This window comes from Embiotoca jacksoni, unplaced genomic scaffold (assembly GCF_022577435.1).
Source record: "Embiotoca jacksoni isolate LCO1_2020_lvr unplaced genomic scaffold, fEmbJac1.0.p SCAF_75, whole genome shotgun sequence".
Lineage (NCBI taxonomy): Eukaryota > Metazoa > Chordata > Actinopteri > Embiotocidae > Embiotoca > Embiotoca jacksoni.
This window is the reverse complement of record NW_027185431.1, coordinates 1183052-1196626: the sequence shown is the minus strand read 5'-3', so window position 1 is coordinate 1196626 and position 13575 is coordinate 1183052. Positions and strand designations below refer to the sequence as shown.

The window sequence follows — 13575 nt, the reverse complement described above, 5'->3', positions numbered from 1 at the left end:
TGCCCTCGGGCTCGGCGAATCAGCATCATGTGTGAGCTTCAGCGCAGGAAGCAAACAACACTGCGATCAACGTCACTGTCATCTTTCCTCTCTCTCTCTCTCTCTCTCTCTCTCTCTCCGATAACTCGGCGCCGTTGACTCACTCGGAGTCTGAGCGGGACGACAGAGAAGCTGCCGGCAGGACGGACGTCTCTGGGCAGGACGGACGTCTCTGGGCAGGACGGACGTCTCCGAGCTGACGGCCGACACAAAATGGGCTCAAAACAAAGTCACGGGAAGCGTCGAGCGAAGAAAATGGACGCCCGGGTGGCCGGTAGAGAAACGAAACAGGAATTCATTTCAGACCTCCGGCATCAGTTAGTCACACTGAAATATGTCAAACAGCTGTCAGTCATCGTAAAATCAGAAACCACCAAAACACAAACACGTAGTTTTACTGTTGACGTGTTCGGAGCAGAAACGACCAACCAACAGTGAACTGACAGGAGTTACAGGGATTCAAACACTTTAACTCGCTGGCTGATGAGCAGCATGATGCAACACTCCTCCTGGTGGTTACCAGCTTTGTGGTGTATTAGCATTTCCCAGCATGCCTTAGTTATATCTTTGTAACTTTTGAGAATAAAGCAGCCAAATTAAATCTAACTGAGGAGAAATTGTGTTAAATCGCGCCGTTTTGGAACATTTCAACGAAGACATAATGATAAATGGTTCTGATTCACCACCGTCAGAGTTATTACCATCTAGTCACATTATTTCCCTCCGTTATCTGCTCCATCCTCCTGTTTTCCTTTTCTCTCCTCTCATCCTCTTCTGTCCATCTCCTCCATCATTCATCTTCCTCCCTCTGAATCTTCTGCTCCTTTTCTGCTCCACCTCTCCTGAACCATCAGGAGTCCGTTAGCTTTCTCTATCGCCTCTTCAGACGTGTTTCACGGTTAGCTTCGGGCTAACGGTTTTTTTTCCCAGAGGCGCTGCTAACTTGGACGTCGGTCTCTTTTAACGTGAAACGCACACACGCTGATGTCACAGCCGTGTCACTCAAGGGTCTGCCAGCGCCACTCACCCTCGTCGGCACGACGACACGGCAGCTGGCGCTACCAGCAGCACGGCGCTCGTAGTGTTTCATCTGACAGGCGGAGGATCGACCAAATGAGAGAGGAAAACGTTCCCGAAGGCTGCAGATGTTCCGGCCGACCCGTCACTCAGACAGCGCCGCACAAAAATACAATAAAATAAAATCAGCAATCCTTCAGGTTTTCTCAGAGCGACAAAATACGGACGGTTAAAGACAATCGCACAACGAATGTGTTCCACAGGATCAGGTCAACGGAGGTCATGTGACCAAGTACGAAAACCGTCAACGAGGATTTCTTTTAAGTAACTAAAACGTGATCTTTTCTGAATTATAACGACGTCTTTTTGGTGCCTAAACATAAAAAGCGCCTTTTGCATCTTTCAAACTCGACAAGAAAATTCCTAAAGATTTGATCAAGTTCATCGTGGACTGAAGTCAAGCAAAGTCGCCTTTAAAGGAGTTATTATGGTATTAAAATGTTTAAATAAAATACCATGAAGACAACTTTAAAACCTTCCTGAAGACGCCCACATTTGAAATCTTTGCATCCACCTTAAAAAACGCAGCAACTAATTCAGCTTCTTTTTTTTGGGACCGAATGTGAAGAGAAACCGGTGAAAACCGGGTCAGTTCGTGACACCGCATCACTGTTATTTAATCAGAACGGTGAAAAACATGTTTTATTTTCCTCCATTTTCTGTCTAAAAGCTGAGTTTCACACTGAGCTGATAAAATGCAGGAGAAGGAATTAAAATGAAAAAATAAAAATAAAAAACCCTCAGAGATGCAGTTGGACGTTGCATTTGTTTGCTGAGAAACAGGAGAGGATTTCAGTTGTAATTATACCTGGGAAGAGGATGAGAAACGCTTCGGACTGGATTCAAATCACTGACTCAGCAGGACGTTCTGAAACCGGCTCCCGTAGAGAAACAGCCCCGATAACGAGAAACCTCGTCCACAATCTGAACGCTCACTTCTTCACCTCCTTCAGGTAAGAACTTCAGTCTTTAACTCCGCCTACTCAGGTTTAAACCGGCCAGTGAGATTATTTCTGGGTCCGGGATGAAACAGCATCGGGCAGATCCTCGGACGCTGCCGTGGCGACGGGAGGTCGTCAGGGACGGATGAGTGACGGGAAAACAAAGAGGCGGTGACGCCGCCTCGTCTTCGCGCGAGCGTTTTCTCGACCCCTCGGTGCATCTGGACCTCGCAGAGCTGTATATTCGTCTTTAAATGGTCTCAGTTCACACTCGTAGACATGAAACAAAAGCTGCTCGGGGTCGTAAACAGGCGGATGATGGCGGAGGGACGAGCCCACGGGGACGGTGTCGTTTCTGGCAGACTGGACGAGCCTCCGGCGGGCCGAGCTGAGCGGCCTCCTTCTCTTAGAATAAAAAACACAGACAGACGTCGGCTGTAGAGCTCATCGTCTGAGGGGTCAGGGGAGCTGCAGCCAATCACAGGACGGCAAACCTGCATGTGCATTTAGTTTGTGCGCGGTTAAATTGCGGCTTTATTGTCAATCATGTTGATTTCCATCATTTTATAATTGAGTAAATTCAACAATATAATCTTGTTTTCAGCAGTAATTCTGGATTTAAAGACTCAACTTCCTGCAAATGTTTCATAATAAAAGCCTCGTTTAGAAATGAAAGTTTTCCGTCTCTTAATGTGAAACGCATACAAGTGTTTAGTTTTTATTATGCAGAGACTTTAATGGCAAACGGGGGCGGATCAAAACAACAGCGAACATTTTACTTCCTCTATTGGTGAAAAAAAAATAATTCTAACGTCTGATACCAGCTGCTGTCATGGCCGATCAGGACAACAACAAAAACAGGCGAAATATTTTAGCCAAAATAACTCGACATTACGACAATGTTGTAACAACGACAATTTTTGCTTTAAAAAAAAAAAAAAGAATTACACTTTAAATAATCATCAGTAATATGGATAAAGCAAATAATTAAACAGCTGGAAGAGTCTGATAAGTTCAGAAAAATCACATCACTTTACTTCGATGCAGCTTTAAAACCAAAGAAAAGACAACACAAGTGTCATTTCAACATATTTTCAGTCTCACGTCACAATATTGATGTAATATTAATATTCTGCCAAACACTACATAACATCTAATGAGACAAAGACTATAGATCAACTCATGAACCAGATAAATGGCACAAAGATCCACACCAGGAAGAACCAGCTGTGTCCTCAACCTCACACACACACACACACACAGACACACAGACACACACACGCACACACACACACACACACACACACACACACACACACACACACACACACACACAGACACACACACGCACACACACACACACACAGCAGAGAAACAATCCACAGACTGAAGTCCAAATCCACCTGCATTTGATTGACAGCTGGAGCGGTTCTTCATGTAAAGAGCAGAAAGTCGACTCACCCTGCGTCGCTGCTGTTCCCACAGATTAAGGCATCCTTGGCTCCTTCCACCTTGTAGAAGTTGTCTATAGAAAAATAAAAATTAAAATAAAAATTAAGAGGGGAAACTCGGTTTTAGATCCCATTTTTATTAAACTGTCTAAAAAAAGGCTTTTGGAGAATCCTCCTCCTCCTCTTCCTTCTCCTCCTCCTCCTCTTCCTCCTCCTCCTCACAGGTGTTGTCACCCATTCTGCTTGATTAAGCTTCCTCCTGTGTGTCACCTGACAGGAAGTCCCTGTATGAGTTTGAGAGAGGAAGACCCCCGATAGTGTACTGAGGTAACCTGCTCTTCTTCTTCTTCTTCTTCTTCTTCTTCTTCTTCCCTCTTTGTGTCTCAGACAGTTTCCTGTCTGTCGCTGCATCTTTTGAAACCCAGAGAAACACAAACCACCTGAACTGTGGGCGCCATGGCAACGGGGTTCTCCAACATGACATCACCGCGCTGCGTTCAACAGCAGCACTTTGAACGGTCTGATCTTGTTCAGAACTTCTCAGCAGGTTTCTGGGTTCTGTCACTGAATCGATTGTCTAAATATTAAAAAAGCTTTTATTTTGACATCTACACCAGTTTGAGTATTTTGTGTAAAAAGAAGTCAGCCACTCGTCATCAGTGGAGATTTCTTCCAAAAACGACGTCAACAATCAAGATGAAATATGATTATAAACCCAACGAGCAGCTTCGTCAGTCGGAACACGTTCGTCCAAACCTGCGCTGCGTTCAGTCCGTTAAATTCCTTCGACTGTCAGAACTGGACGTCCAGGTGAGTCCGTTCGGCCCTCGTGGACTTTTCCCGCCAGCGCAGGGCGAGTTGACGCTCGTCTCCCAGGAGGTCGGTCTGCGTTACCGCAGGATCGATAAGCTCATCAAAACCCCGCCGCCTGATTCGGCGCGGTCGGCCATAAAATCAAAACCATTATAGCAAACACGCTTTGCTGAACATTTACTGAACACTTAAATCTGACCACCAGACTTTTGCGAGTACATTAATACACTTCCTGGTCGTGGCGGGGAGTACTTCAGGATCTCCTCCGCCCCGAACACACTCTGGAACAAACAGCAGCGCACATAACAAGCTCAGAGGCTTTTAATGCACGTCTGCAGGAAGAACACAAGCGCTTAACTTTTGTTGTGGTTTGAGGACACTGCATTCATTCCTGAGGAGGAGAACCAATGCTTCACCGCCGCTCCGAGGAGAGTTCAGCGTTTGATGCTTTTTAGGGAATCAGACTGAACAACGTTTACATAAAACGAGAAATGAGCCTTAAAAAAAAATAAAAAAGCTGCCGTCTTCATCCACGTCTGTCCAGATTCATATAATATATGCAGTGAAGACTTATAAATCTGATTCTGATGGAACACCGAGTCGTTGCCATGACGGCAGACGATGCTTCAAATCTGGATGTTGCTGAAGAAGATACAGATTCTGAAAGATGGACGTTTCACACACAGAAAATCTCTGCAGTCAGAACAGGTTGGAGGTGGACACCAGGTTAGACTCAGTCCAGAACCAGTCTCAACAAATCCAGTCCTGAACCAGACTAAACAAATCCAGTCCTGAACCAGACTAAACAAATCCAGTCCTGAACCAGACTAAACAAATCCAGTCCTGAACCAGTCTCAACAAATCCAGTCCTGAACCAGACTAAACAAATCCAGTCCTGAACCAGACTAAACAGATCCAGTCCTGAACCAGTCTCAACAAATCCAGTCCTGAACCAGTCTCAACAAATCCAGTCCTGAACCAGTTTAAAAGTCCAAAGTCCATCTACCAGGAGTCTAAACCGGGTTAAAACAAACAGTCCAAAACCACTTGTGGAACCAGACGCCTGAGATCAGTGTCACCAACTCATTATCTGCCCACATGTGGAATACGAACACCGCCCCCCCTCCGGTGAGACCGGCACAGACATGACGTCACCTCCACCTTCGACCAACACTTGCTATGAACGTTTGTGCCAAAGTTGAAGATCTTCCTTGGAGGCGTTCTTGAGAACAACCTGAGAACAGACTTCCTCCGACAGTCACCAGCCCAGACGCATGAAACCTGAGAATGATTTCCTCCTGTGGTTTGAAGTGTAACATCGGCACCAGGAGTTGTACTTTATCGTGTCTTACAGTTGTACTTTTATTGTGAAAAGCTGCTTCTGTCTTAACCCAGCAGCGACGGAGAGTCGGCCAGTCGAACCTCTTCACACTGAAACACGACCTTCCACATTTTCATCCATTTCGTCTTACGAGAACAACGACTGAAGACGCTCATCTTTTATTCAACACGTAATTCCAACGATGTGCATTCGACTGTGGCCATTATGACCAATTACGCAGCATCGCGACGGAGGAAATGAAAACGGGATTCGTTTCTTAGTGTTCTCGGGAAACAAAGGAAGCTGCTGCGCAAACACAAAGTTTGCCGAGCGGAAAACGTCGGCTCGTCAGACGGACACAAAGCATTTCAACATTTCAACATTTCAAAGTCCACGGAGACGACAAAGACTCGTTTCTTCTTCGTCTATACTGCAACCCCCCCCCCCCTCCGCCCTTTAGACAAACACAAACAGGTTGTGCGCTGCTTCTGTTTGGCTCTGACCACATCTGACCGCCGCTCCACCAAAAAGCCGCTTAAAGCCTTTTTTTAGGGAGCGCAGCCATTCATTTGTTCTGGAGTGCATCTGGGAGGCTGCATCACGGCTCGCCAACAAAAAAAACCCAAAAACTTCTGAAGCCTGGAGTGCTTTTATTCACCGGCTCAAAGTAAAGCATGAAGCCTTCACGCAGTGCGCAGATTAGTCACCGAGGCATTTGGTCCCCAGACAAAGAACACAGGAGCCGTCTACTTAACGTCATTACCTGAACTTCATCATTCACATTTTTTCATAGTCCCTACAAATAAATGCATATTGGCTGACATTTAATAAAGCTTTTTTTCCGAGCGACCCCCGGCTGGGAAGATTTCACAGAACTGCAGAAACTTGGGAAATTGTCTCGACGGGGTATCGATAGAGTGGGCTTCTCTTCATTTTCTTTTTTTAAAAACTCAACAGCAGCAAATTACCCCGTCAACACGAAACACACCTCCGTCCAAACCACCTTCGCGCGTTTTCATCTGCCAGAGGATGAATTTACATGAGTGAGATGTGCAGAGAGTTACTGGCTGAGCGGATCGGACGGCGACGCCAGTTATCTGCTGGAGAAACATCCTTCAGGGAGGAATTCATCGTTAACGCCGCTCACGCTCCTCCGCCGAGCTGCTGGAGCTCAAACATGCAGCTTAAATCAAGTAATTCAACGATGAAACTGCTGACCAACAAATAAAAACACATCAAGTTACCTACTGAGCTCAAACTATAAATACTATAAACTGTCGTGGAGAAGTCCACAAAAGAAATACTGGATTTTAGGGAATAATGACAATTAAAAAAAAGCACTAAACTATTATTGCAAAACATGCTGAGATGGATTTGAGTATTTTAAATCGATCAGCTCGTTGTCAAATTCGTTTGAGAGTTTTCAATAAGTCACAAAGGGAATGTTCTTAGTTTTGTTCAATGTTTGATGAGGAACGTGCAATCATTTAATATCCCCAAGAAATAGATTCAAACTCTGCAACTTCCAAAAATGTTTTGATCGTTATTATTAACGTGATGGAAAACCTAAGAAGACGAACCGTATCGAACGTTTTGAAGCCGGTTGAGGGAGCGATTTTATTTCATCTTATGTCGTTGAAGTTTCATCTTGAACTTCAAGAATATTGTTTTCAATTTTATGGGGAAAAACACACAAAAGAAAAGTTGACAAAAGTTTTATTTTGAAGTGAAGAGAATTTCTGAGTCAGTGCTTTTATTTTGAAGGGCATACGTTTCCCATTACAGTCTGCCAGCCTCATCATGACGAAGAAAACGAACGTCATCACATCAGTAGTTAACTTTAATTTCAACATTTGTAAACAAAACCAGGATTAAATAATTCAGACTTTTTATTCAAAATTTAAATTGAACTTTTAATCTGAACTCTAGTTGCTTATTTCATGTTTTTAACAGGGTGTGAGGCGTAGATGAGGTTGGATGAGACTCACTGGGCCGGTGAGAGTCAGTGGCAGCAGGACGGTGTGTGTGTGTGTGTGTGTGTGTGTGTGTGTGTGTGTGTGTGTGTGTGTGTGTGTGTGTGTGTGTGTGTGTGTGTTCCCGGTCCTGAAGGATCGTGTCAGCGCAGCTCACTGATGAAGTTTTAATGGTTTTTGGAACAATGGAGCCGAGCGGCTCGGAGGAATCACGTCTATCAGGCCCTGAAACATTTAAAAAAAAAAAAAAAAACTTTCTGCAGATAAGAAAATCTGAAAAAGTCTCTCAAAGTGTTTTAAAATGCCGTATGAAAGTTGAAAGGTGTAAAGTTTCTGCTTCCTGTCTGAAGCTGGTGTTGAAATAGACGGTGATGTCTGTTGATATTCTTCTATTGAACCTGCTGCCGTCCGACCAGACAGAACAAACACGGCTTGATGGGAAACGTTCCCTCGGAGGGACGCTTCTTTGAGCCGAGCTTTAACGGCTCTCGGGTTTCACGGCAGCTTTTAGAGGTCGATACGGGAGCCTGCGGGGGACATTTGTTTGATGTCCAAGAAATAAATAGAAGAACATTAGCAGCGAGTCCCGACACGGTGCTTTACTGTACGCTCAGCGCTGACTTGGTTTTGGGTGTTTTGGCCCTTTAACAGACGTGAAGGCTCATTACTGCTCAAAATAACGTTAACTCTGCAGAAGATTTAAACATGAAGGGATTATAAAAGAGGAGATCTGTCGTTAATATGAAAACATCTCAACCAGACTGTCATTCAAGCAGCTTTTTTTGGGGATAAAAGCCAAATTTTATCAACATCTAACACAGAAAGACAGAAAATGTTTGTGTGCAGCTCTAAAGAGGATCAGAGGACTTCAGCTGAAGTCCCACAGGTGTGTCTCCGTCCTTTGTGTGCCTGTTGGTCTTTAAAGACTTAACTGACGGTAGAGAAACCGGAGCTGCTGCTCATTTCACATCAGAAATAAACCTTCAGGTCGCATCAAACTTTGTCTGAACGAGAACTTATTACTGTAACAGGAATTTCTATTAATCTATTAAAACCTACTTATAAGTGAAGAAACAAGAATCAGATCAAAAATAAAACAAAAACAATTAATACGGAGACAAAGAAGGAGAAATAATTGATTGATTTCTAGTAAGAAAACTAATGTTTCCACGCTGGATTATTTGCTGTATTTTGGGGTGAGGTTATTGATTATTGAGAGATTGTGAGATTCTTCATAAAGTGTGTGTTAATATAAACGTTAAGAAAACAGCAGCCGGTCGGTGTTTCTGTTCCTCGGTGGGAAAAACACGACGTGCAGATCAGGTTTCATCTGACAGCAGCGTTAAGTGTTTCCTTAACCCCAACCTCAACCTGTGTGTGTTTATATACTCTGTATATACTCTGTGTATATACATATACTCTGTATATGCTCTGTGTATACATGTACTCTGTATATACTCTGTGTATATACATATACTCTGTATATACCCTGTGTATATACATATACTCTGTATATACCCTGTGTATATACATAACGTTTATGATCCTCTCTGGTGAACGTGCCTGACATATCGGGATGTTAAACATCACATGACCTCTGCATGTATGTCATGTCATGTATGTGCTGCGCACCTGGGAAAATGCACCCCTCACAGTGTGTGTGTGTGTGTGTGTGTGTGTGTGTGTGTGTGTGTGTGTGTGTGTGTGTGTGTGTGTGTGTGTGTGTAGTTATTGACGTCAGTTGCAACCACAGTGCCAACATGAGATTGTCCAGTCACATTTAGAAAACACCAGTCACCGCTGCAGCATGACACACACACACACACACACACACACACACACACACACACACACACACACACACACACACACACACACAATCTTCTTTTACTGTTTGAAATGTCCCTGTAATTTCCATAGCATTTTCCTGTGGGTTTATCTGGTCACCAACATTTCAAATATTCAGATCTACGAACATGAAACAGTAAATATATCTAAATCAGAGTCTGTCAATCAGCCGCCTCACCTTCGTTGTCGATGAAGTCCTTGAGGGAGGCCCAGGTCTTGTTGTTGCAGTAGAAGGATGCGTTGGCCGGCAGCGTGCCGTTGATGCAGTGCACCGTGCTGCGGACGCACTTCTGACGCAGGTTCCCCATGAAGAGCTGCAGGCCGATGAGGGCGAAGACGCTCAGGCAGAACACGGTGAGGATCATCACGTCGGCCAGCTTCTTCACCGACTGGATCAGAGCGCCGACGATGGTCTTCAGGCCTGATTGGGGGGGGGGGGGCACACGGCATTAACACGAGCACAAATCTCATGGAAAAAGTCATTCAAACTGAATGTTTACTGGGAGACTAATAAGTTGAACTTCCTCCAGTTCAGGTGTCATAAAGACGGCAGCCGGCTGAACCAGATCCAAACATCCTGCCAATTTACTATCTGACAAATCTCCAGAAACACTAGTGCGAGTCAAAGATATTCAGATTCAGACCAAAGACCGGAGACGAGATGAAACCGTCCTGGAAGGAGAAGCTGCAGCAGTTTTTTATAGTTCGATAGTTGGTGTTTGTTCAGCAGCTCGTCCGAAGGACCGAACGTCTCCGAGACATCAGGAGACGATAAGAAAAGCCTAAAGAGACGAGTCGTCTTCTGCTTCACTGTAAAGCTCCGATGAAGCGACAATATCTGAGATTGGAATCGTCCCGTCGTGAATCTTTGGTCTGAAGCTCGATCACACGTCCGTTTTTCAGGCACTTCGGTTTGTTTGTGGAGTTGAAGTGCAGCGGGCCGTCTTTATGCACGACAAGAAATAACGAAGCGAGTCACCGATAACATGGAACCTGAACTGGAATATGACGCTGCTGTCGGGTGAGTTTCCTCCAGTTACAATAAAATAATGTCAATTTTACACTGAAAATCACGCATTTTATTTTGAAAATGAAGTTTTTCACCCGTCAGCAGTTTGGAAAAAAACTTCATTACCGACAAAAAGAAAATTCAGAAGAACAAACCACAAACCCCCTGCTGACGTTCAGATCACATCACTACACACACACACACACACACACACACACACACACACACACACACACACACTAACAGGTGGTGAAAACAGCAGGAACACGTCACAGGGCGAACACAGTGTGCAGACACGTCGACTGTTCTCGGCACTTTTCTTTCTTTTTTTTTTTATTCGTTAGAAACAGACACGACAGCAAACAGCAGCTTTAAATTTGCATCCAAACTTGTCGTCATGGAGACCGATCTGAGAAACTGTTGCTGTTGCCATGACGGCGTCTGTCTGTAAACGAATGAATGACCGGCGTGATCGCCGCATGCATCCACGTCGCTCCCGCTCCGTCCGTGTTATAACATGCGCTACGCATCGTTATAACACGGACGCCACGTTAGCGCTGCATGCTAATGTTAACATGCACGGTGGGAACACACAGAGGCTAGCTGAAGGAAAAAATACACATTTTTTAATTTTGTAAAAAATAAATTGCATTATTAGAAAAATAGCGTAAAAAGTACAAAATATTTTCGCGACATTAGCGGGGTTTCTACTCGTAGTCAGCACAGTTGCTTTCATGGCTAGCATCTCAGCTACTTCAGCTACTTCAGCGTGAACGCTTAACGTAAGTAATAAACTATTGTTGCTGAAGCTTTGTGCTTTCAAACAATAAATCATTTGACAATTTCAGAATGAGCTGAAAGGGGTTTAATTGTATTTATTTTATGTCAACTATTATGAATTTGTATTATTATTGTAACCATGAATTTGAGTTTTGCATAAGTGGACTTTTTTTTGCGTATTTTAATCGAGAAATAAAATCTAGTTGAACTTCTCATCAATTTAAAGGAGTCACAACATAAAAATTATTCATATCATATATGATTAATTATAAGTTTATTGTTAATTTTTTTTAAGATATCTAATATCTGAATTAAGTAACGAGCTACAGGAGTTTGATTTTCAGGGCGTCAGATGTGTTGATGAATAAACCTGAAAAGATTCAGTCGAGAATTTAAATCAAAAAACAGAGTTCAGATTTGATATAAAAGCTTTTTTGAACCACAGATGAATTTATGTCGGATAGTTTTCTGAAGGCCGATTATGTCCATGACTTTAGCTTTGATTTGATTTGATTGACTGTAGACTTTGTGTTTGCTGAGCCTCTGTTGTCCACCGACAACAAACCAGCAGGAAGTCCGTCTGCATACGACCTCGTGCAGCTTCTCCTCCCGGTGACTCTTAGAAAGCGCTCAGCAGGTCGTATGCGAGACGTTTCAAACGCGGCCGCTTCAGATGCTTCCAGCAGGCTCGGGCCGGGGGTGCGTTTGATTTTCACTCCTCCACTCTTTTCTTTGTCTTTTTTTTGTTTTTTGTTTTTTTTTTACGTTGGCTTTCTCACCTGGGATGACAGAGATGGTTTTGAGCGCTCGCAGCACCCTGAACGTCCGTAAGGCTGACACATTACCCAGGTCCACAAACTCAGTCACATATCTGCAGCAAGCCGGGAGACAAGAAGCACAAGAAGACACACACAGAAGGAATGAATGAGCACCGACACGGGAGGAGATAGAGAGCGATGGACGTACAGAGACGGAGACGTCGGTATCGAGAAGAAGAAGTCAGACGTTCGAAACTTTTCACCAGGATATAAAACTGGAGAAAAAAAAACTTTTACATTTTTAAGTTTCTAAATTTAAGCGTGCGAAAGCTAATCAGGAAAATACTGGAAAACGTCTGTCGCTGAATCAAAGCTGCAAATATTTGATTTACTGCCACAGAAGCCCAAAAAAATACAGTGAATGTTTTACAGAATTTACAAGAATAGATTTTTAGAAGTCGGGCAAACAAGAAATTCACTTTTTAGCTGCTGATGTTATTATTATTATTATTATTATTATTATTATTATTATTATTAATATTATTATTCAACCTCGAAAACAATTAGAAATCAGAGCATGCTACCGTGCTACATGCTAATTAGCGTTCAGCAGCATCCTGTGTTAGCATTAGCTTCTAAATCTTTATATTTTAGTTTGACGCTTATTATACGGTACGATCAACGTTAACATTACCTGTATCTCCACAAGTTTCTGGCTTATAGAAAATTTGATGTACGTATTACTCAACTATCTTTATCTATATTATTGTTTTATGTTTTCTGTCACATTTTATCCAGCTGTTGGCAGGTAAAGTGAAATATTTGTGTATTTTGGTAGAGACATTGTTTGTTAATCATCCAATTAAATTTGCTATTTTCTAATTGGCAAAGTTAACCTACAGATGTCAGGGCATAGCAACAGTAACTAAGGAGGGGCTGCTTCCTCGCATTTCTAGATGCAGCTTAAAGGTGCCGAAACTCACTTAACGAAGACGCTCAGACTTTACTTAAAGACGCGTCGTTGTTCCTCCAGTTAACGATCGTCGTGTTCGGTTTACGACGTATCTGACTTTTCCTTCTTCACGTTTCCTTGATGCAGATCAGGTGACTGCACCCGTGATGCCCGATTGGGCAGAGTGGGAGGTGTGCGGAGGGGGGGGGGGGGGGGCTGGTGCTGCACGACACGCAGACATGGGGACGAACAAGAGAGGACGTTCACTACAAAGTCACGAGGACGAGTGGGGTTGTTTTTTTGGTTTGTTTTTAAGTCTCCCTTTGTCGCCCCCTGGTGGTGGTGGTGGTGGTGGTGAGGCCTTACCTGGGATGACTGAGATAGTTTTCAGGGCTCTCAGCACTCTAAAGGTTCTCAGCGCCTGCAGGTTCCCTACTTTGATAAACTCTGTTAACAGCCTGTAGGGGGCAGTGTGGCGGTTGTCAACAACACACAACAGAAGGAGACAAACATAAACAAAGTCTGAAAATACTGCTTTGGTTTTGAAAAACACACTCCTGATTCGTTGGGGCGCCAAACGGTCGCACCAAACCCGAAACTAACTCTTCGACTG

General features: G+C 43.7%; 1 protein-coding gene across 1 annotated transcript in view; it reads right to left on the bottom strand.

Moving 5' to 3' along the window:
- Positions 1 to 13575, bottom strand: part of LOC138215403 (sodium channel protein type 3 subunit alpha-like) — a 144883-nt gene that overhangs the window by 87802 nt on the left and 43506 nt on the right. The window contains 3 exon segments of the mRNA XM_069177526.1: positions 3519 to 3582; positions 9642 to 9884; positions 12032 to 12123. Coding sequence (XP_069033627.1) covers positions 3519 to 3582; positions 9642 to 9884; positions 12032 to 12123 — 399 coding nt within the window.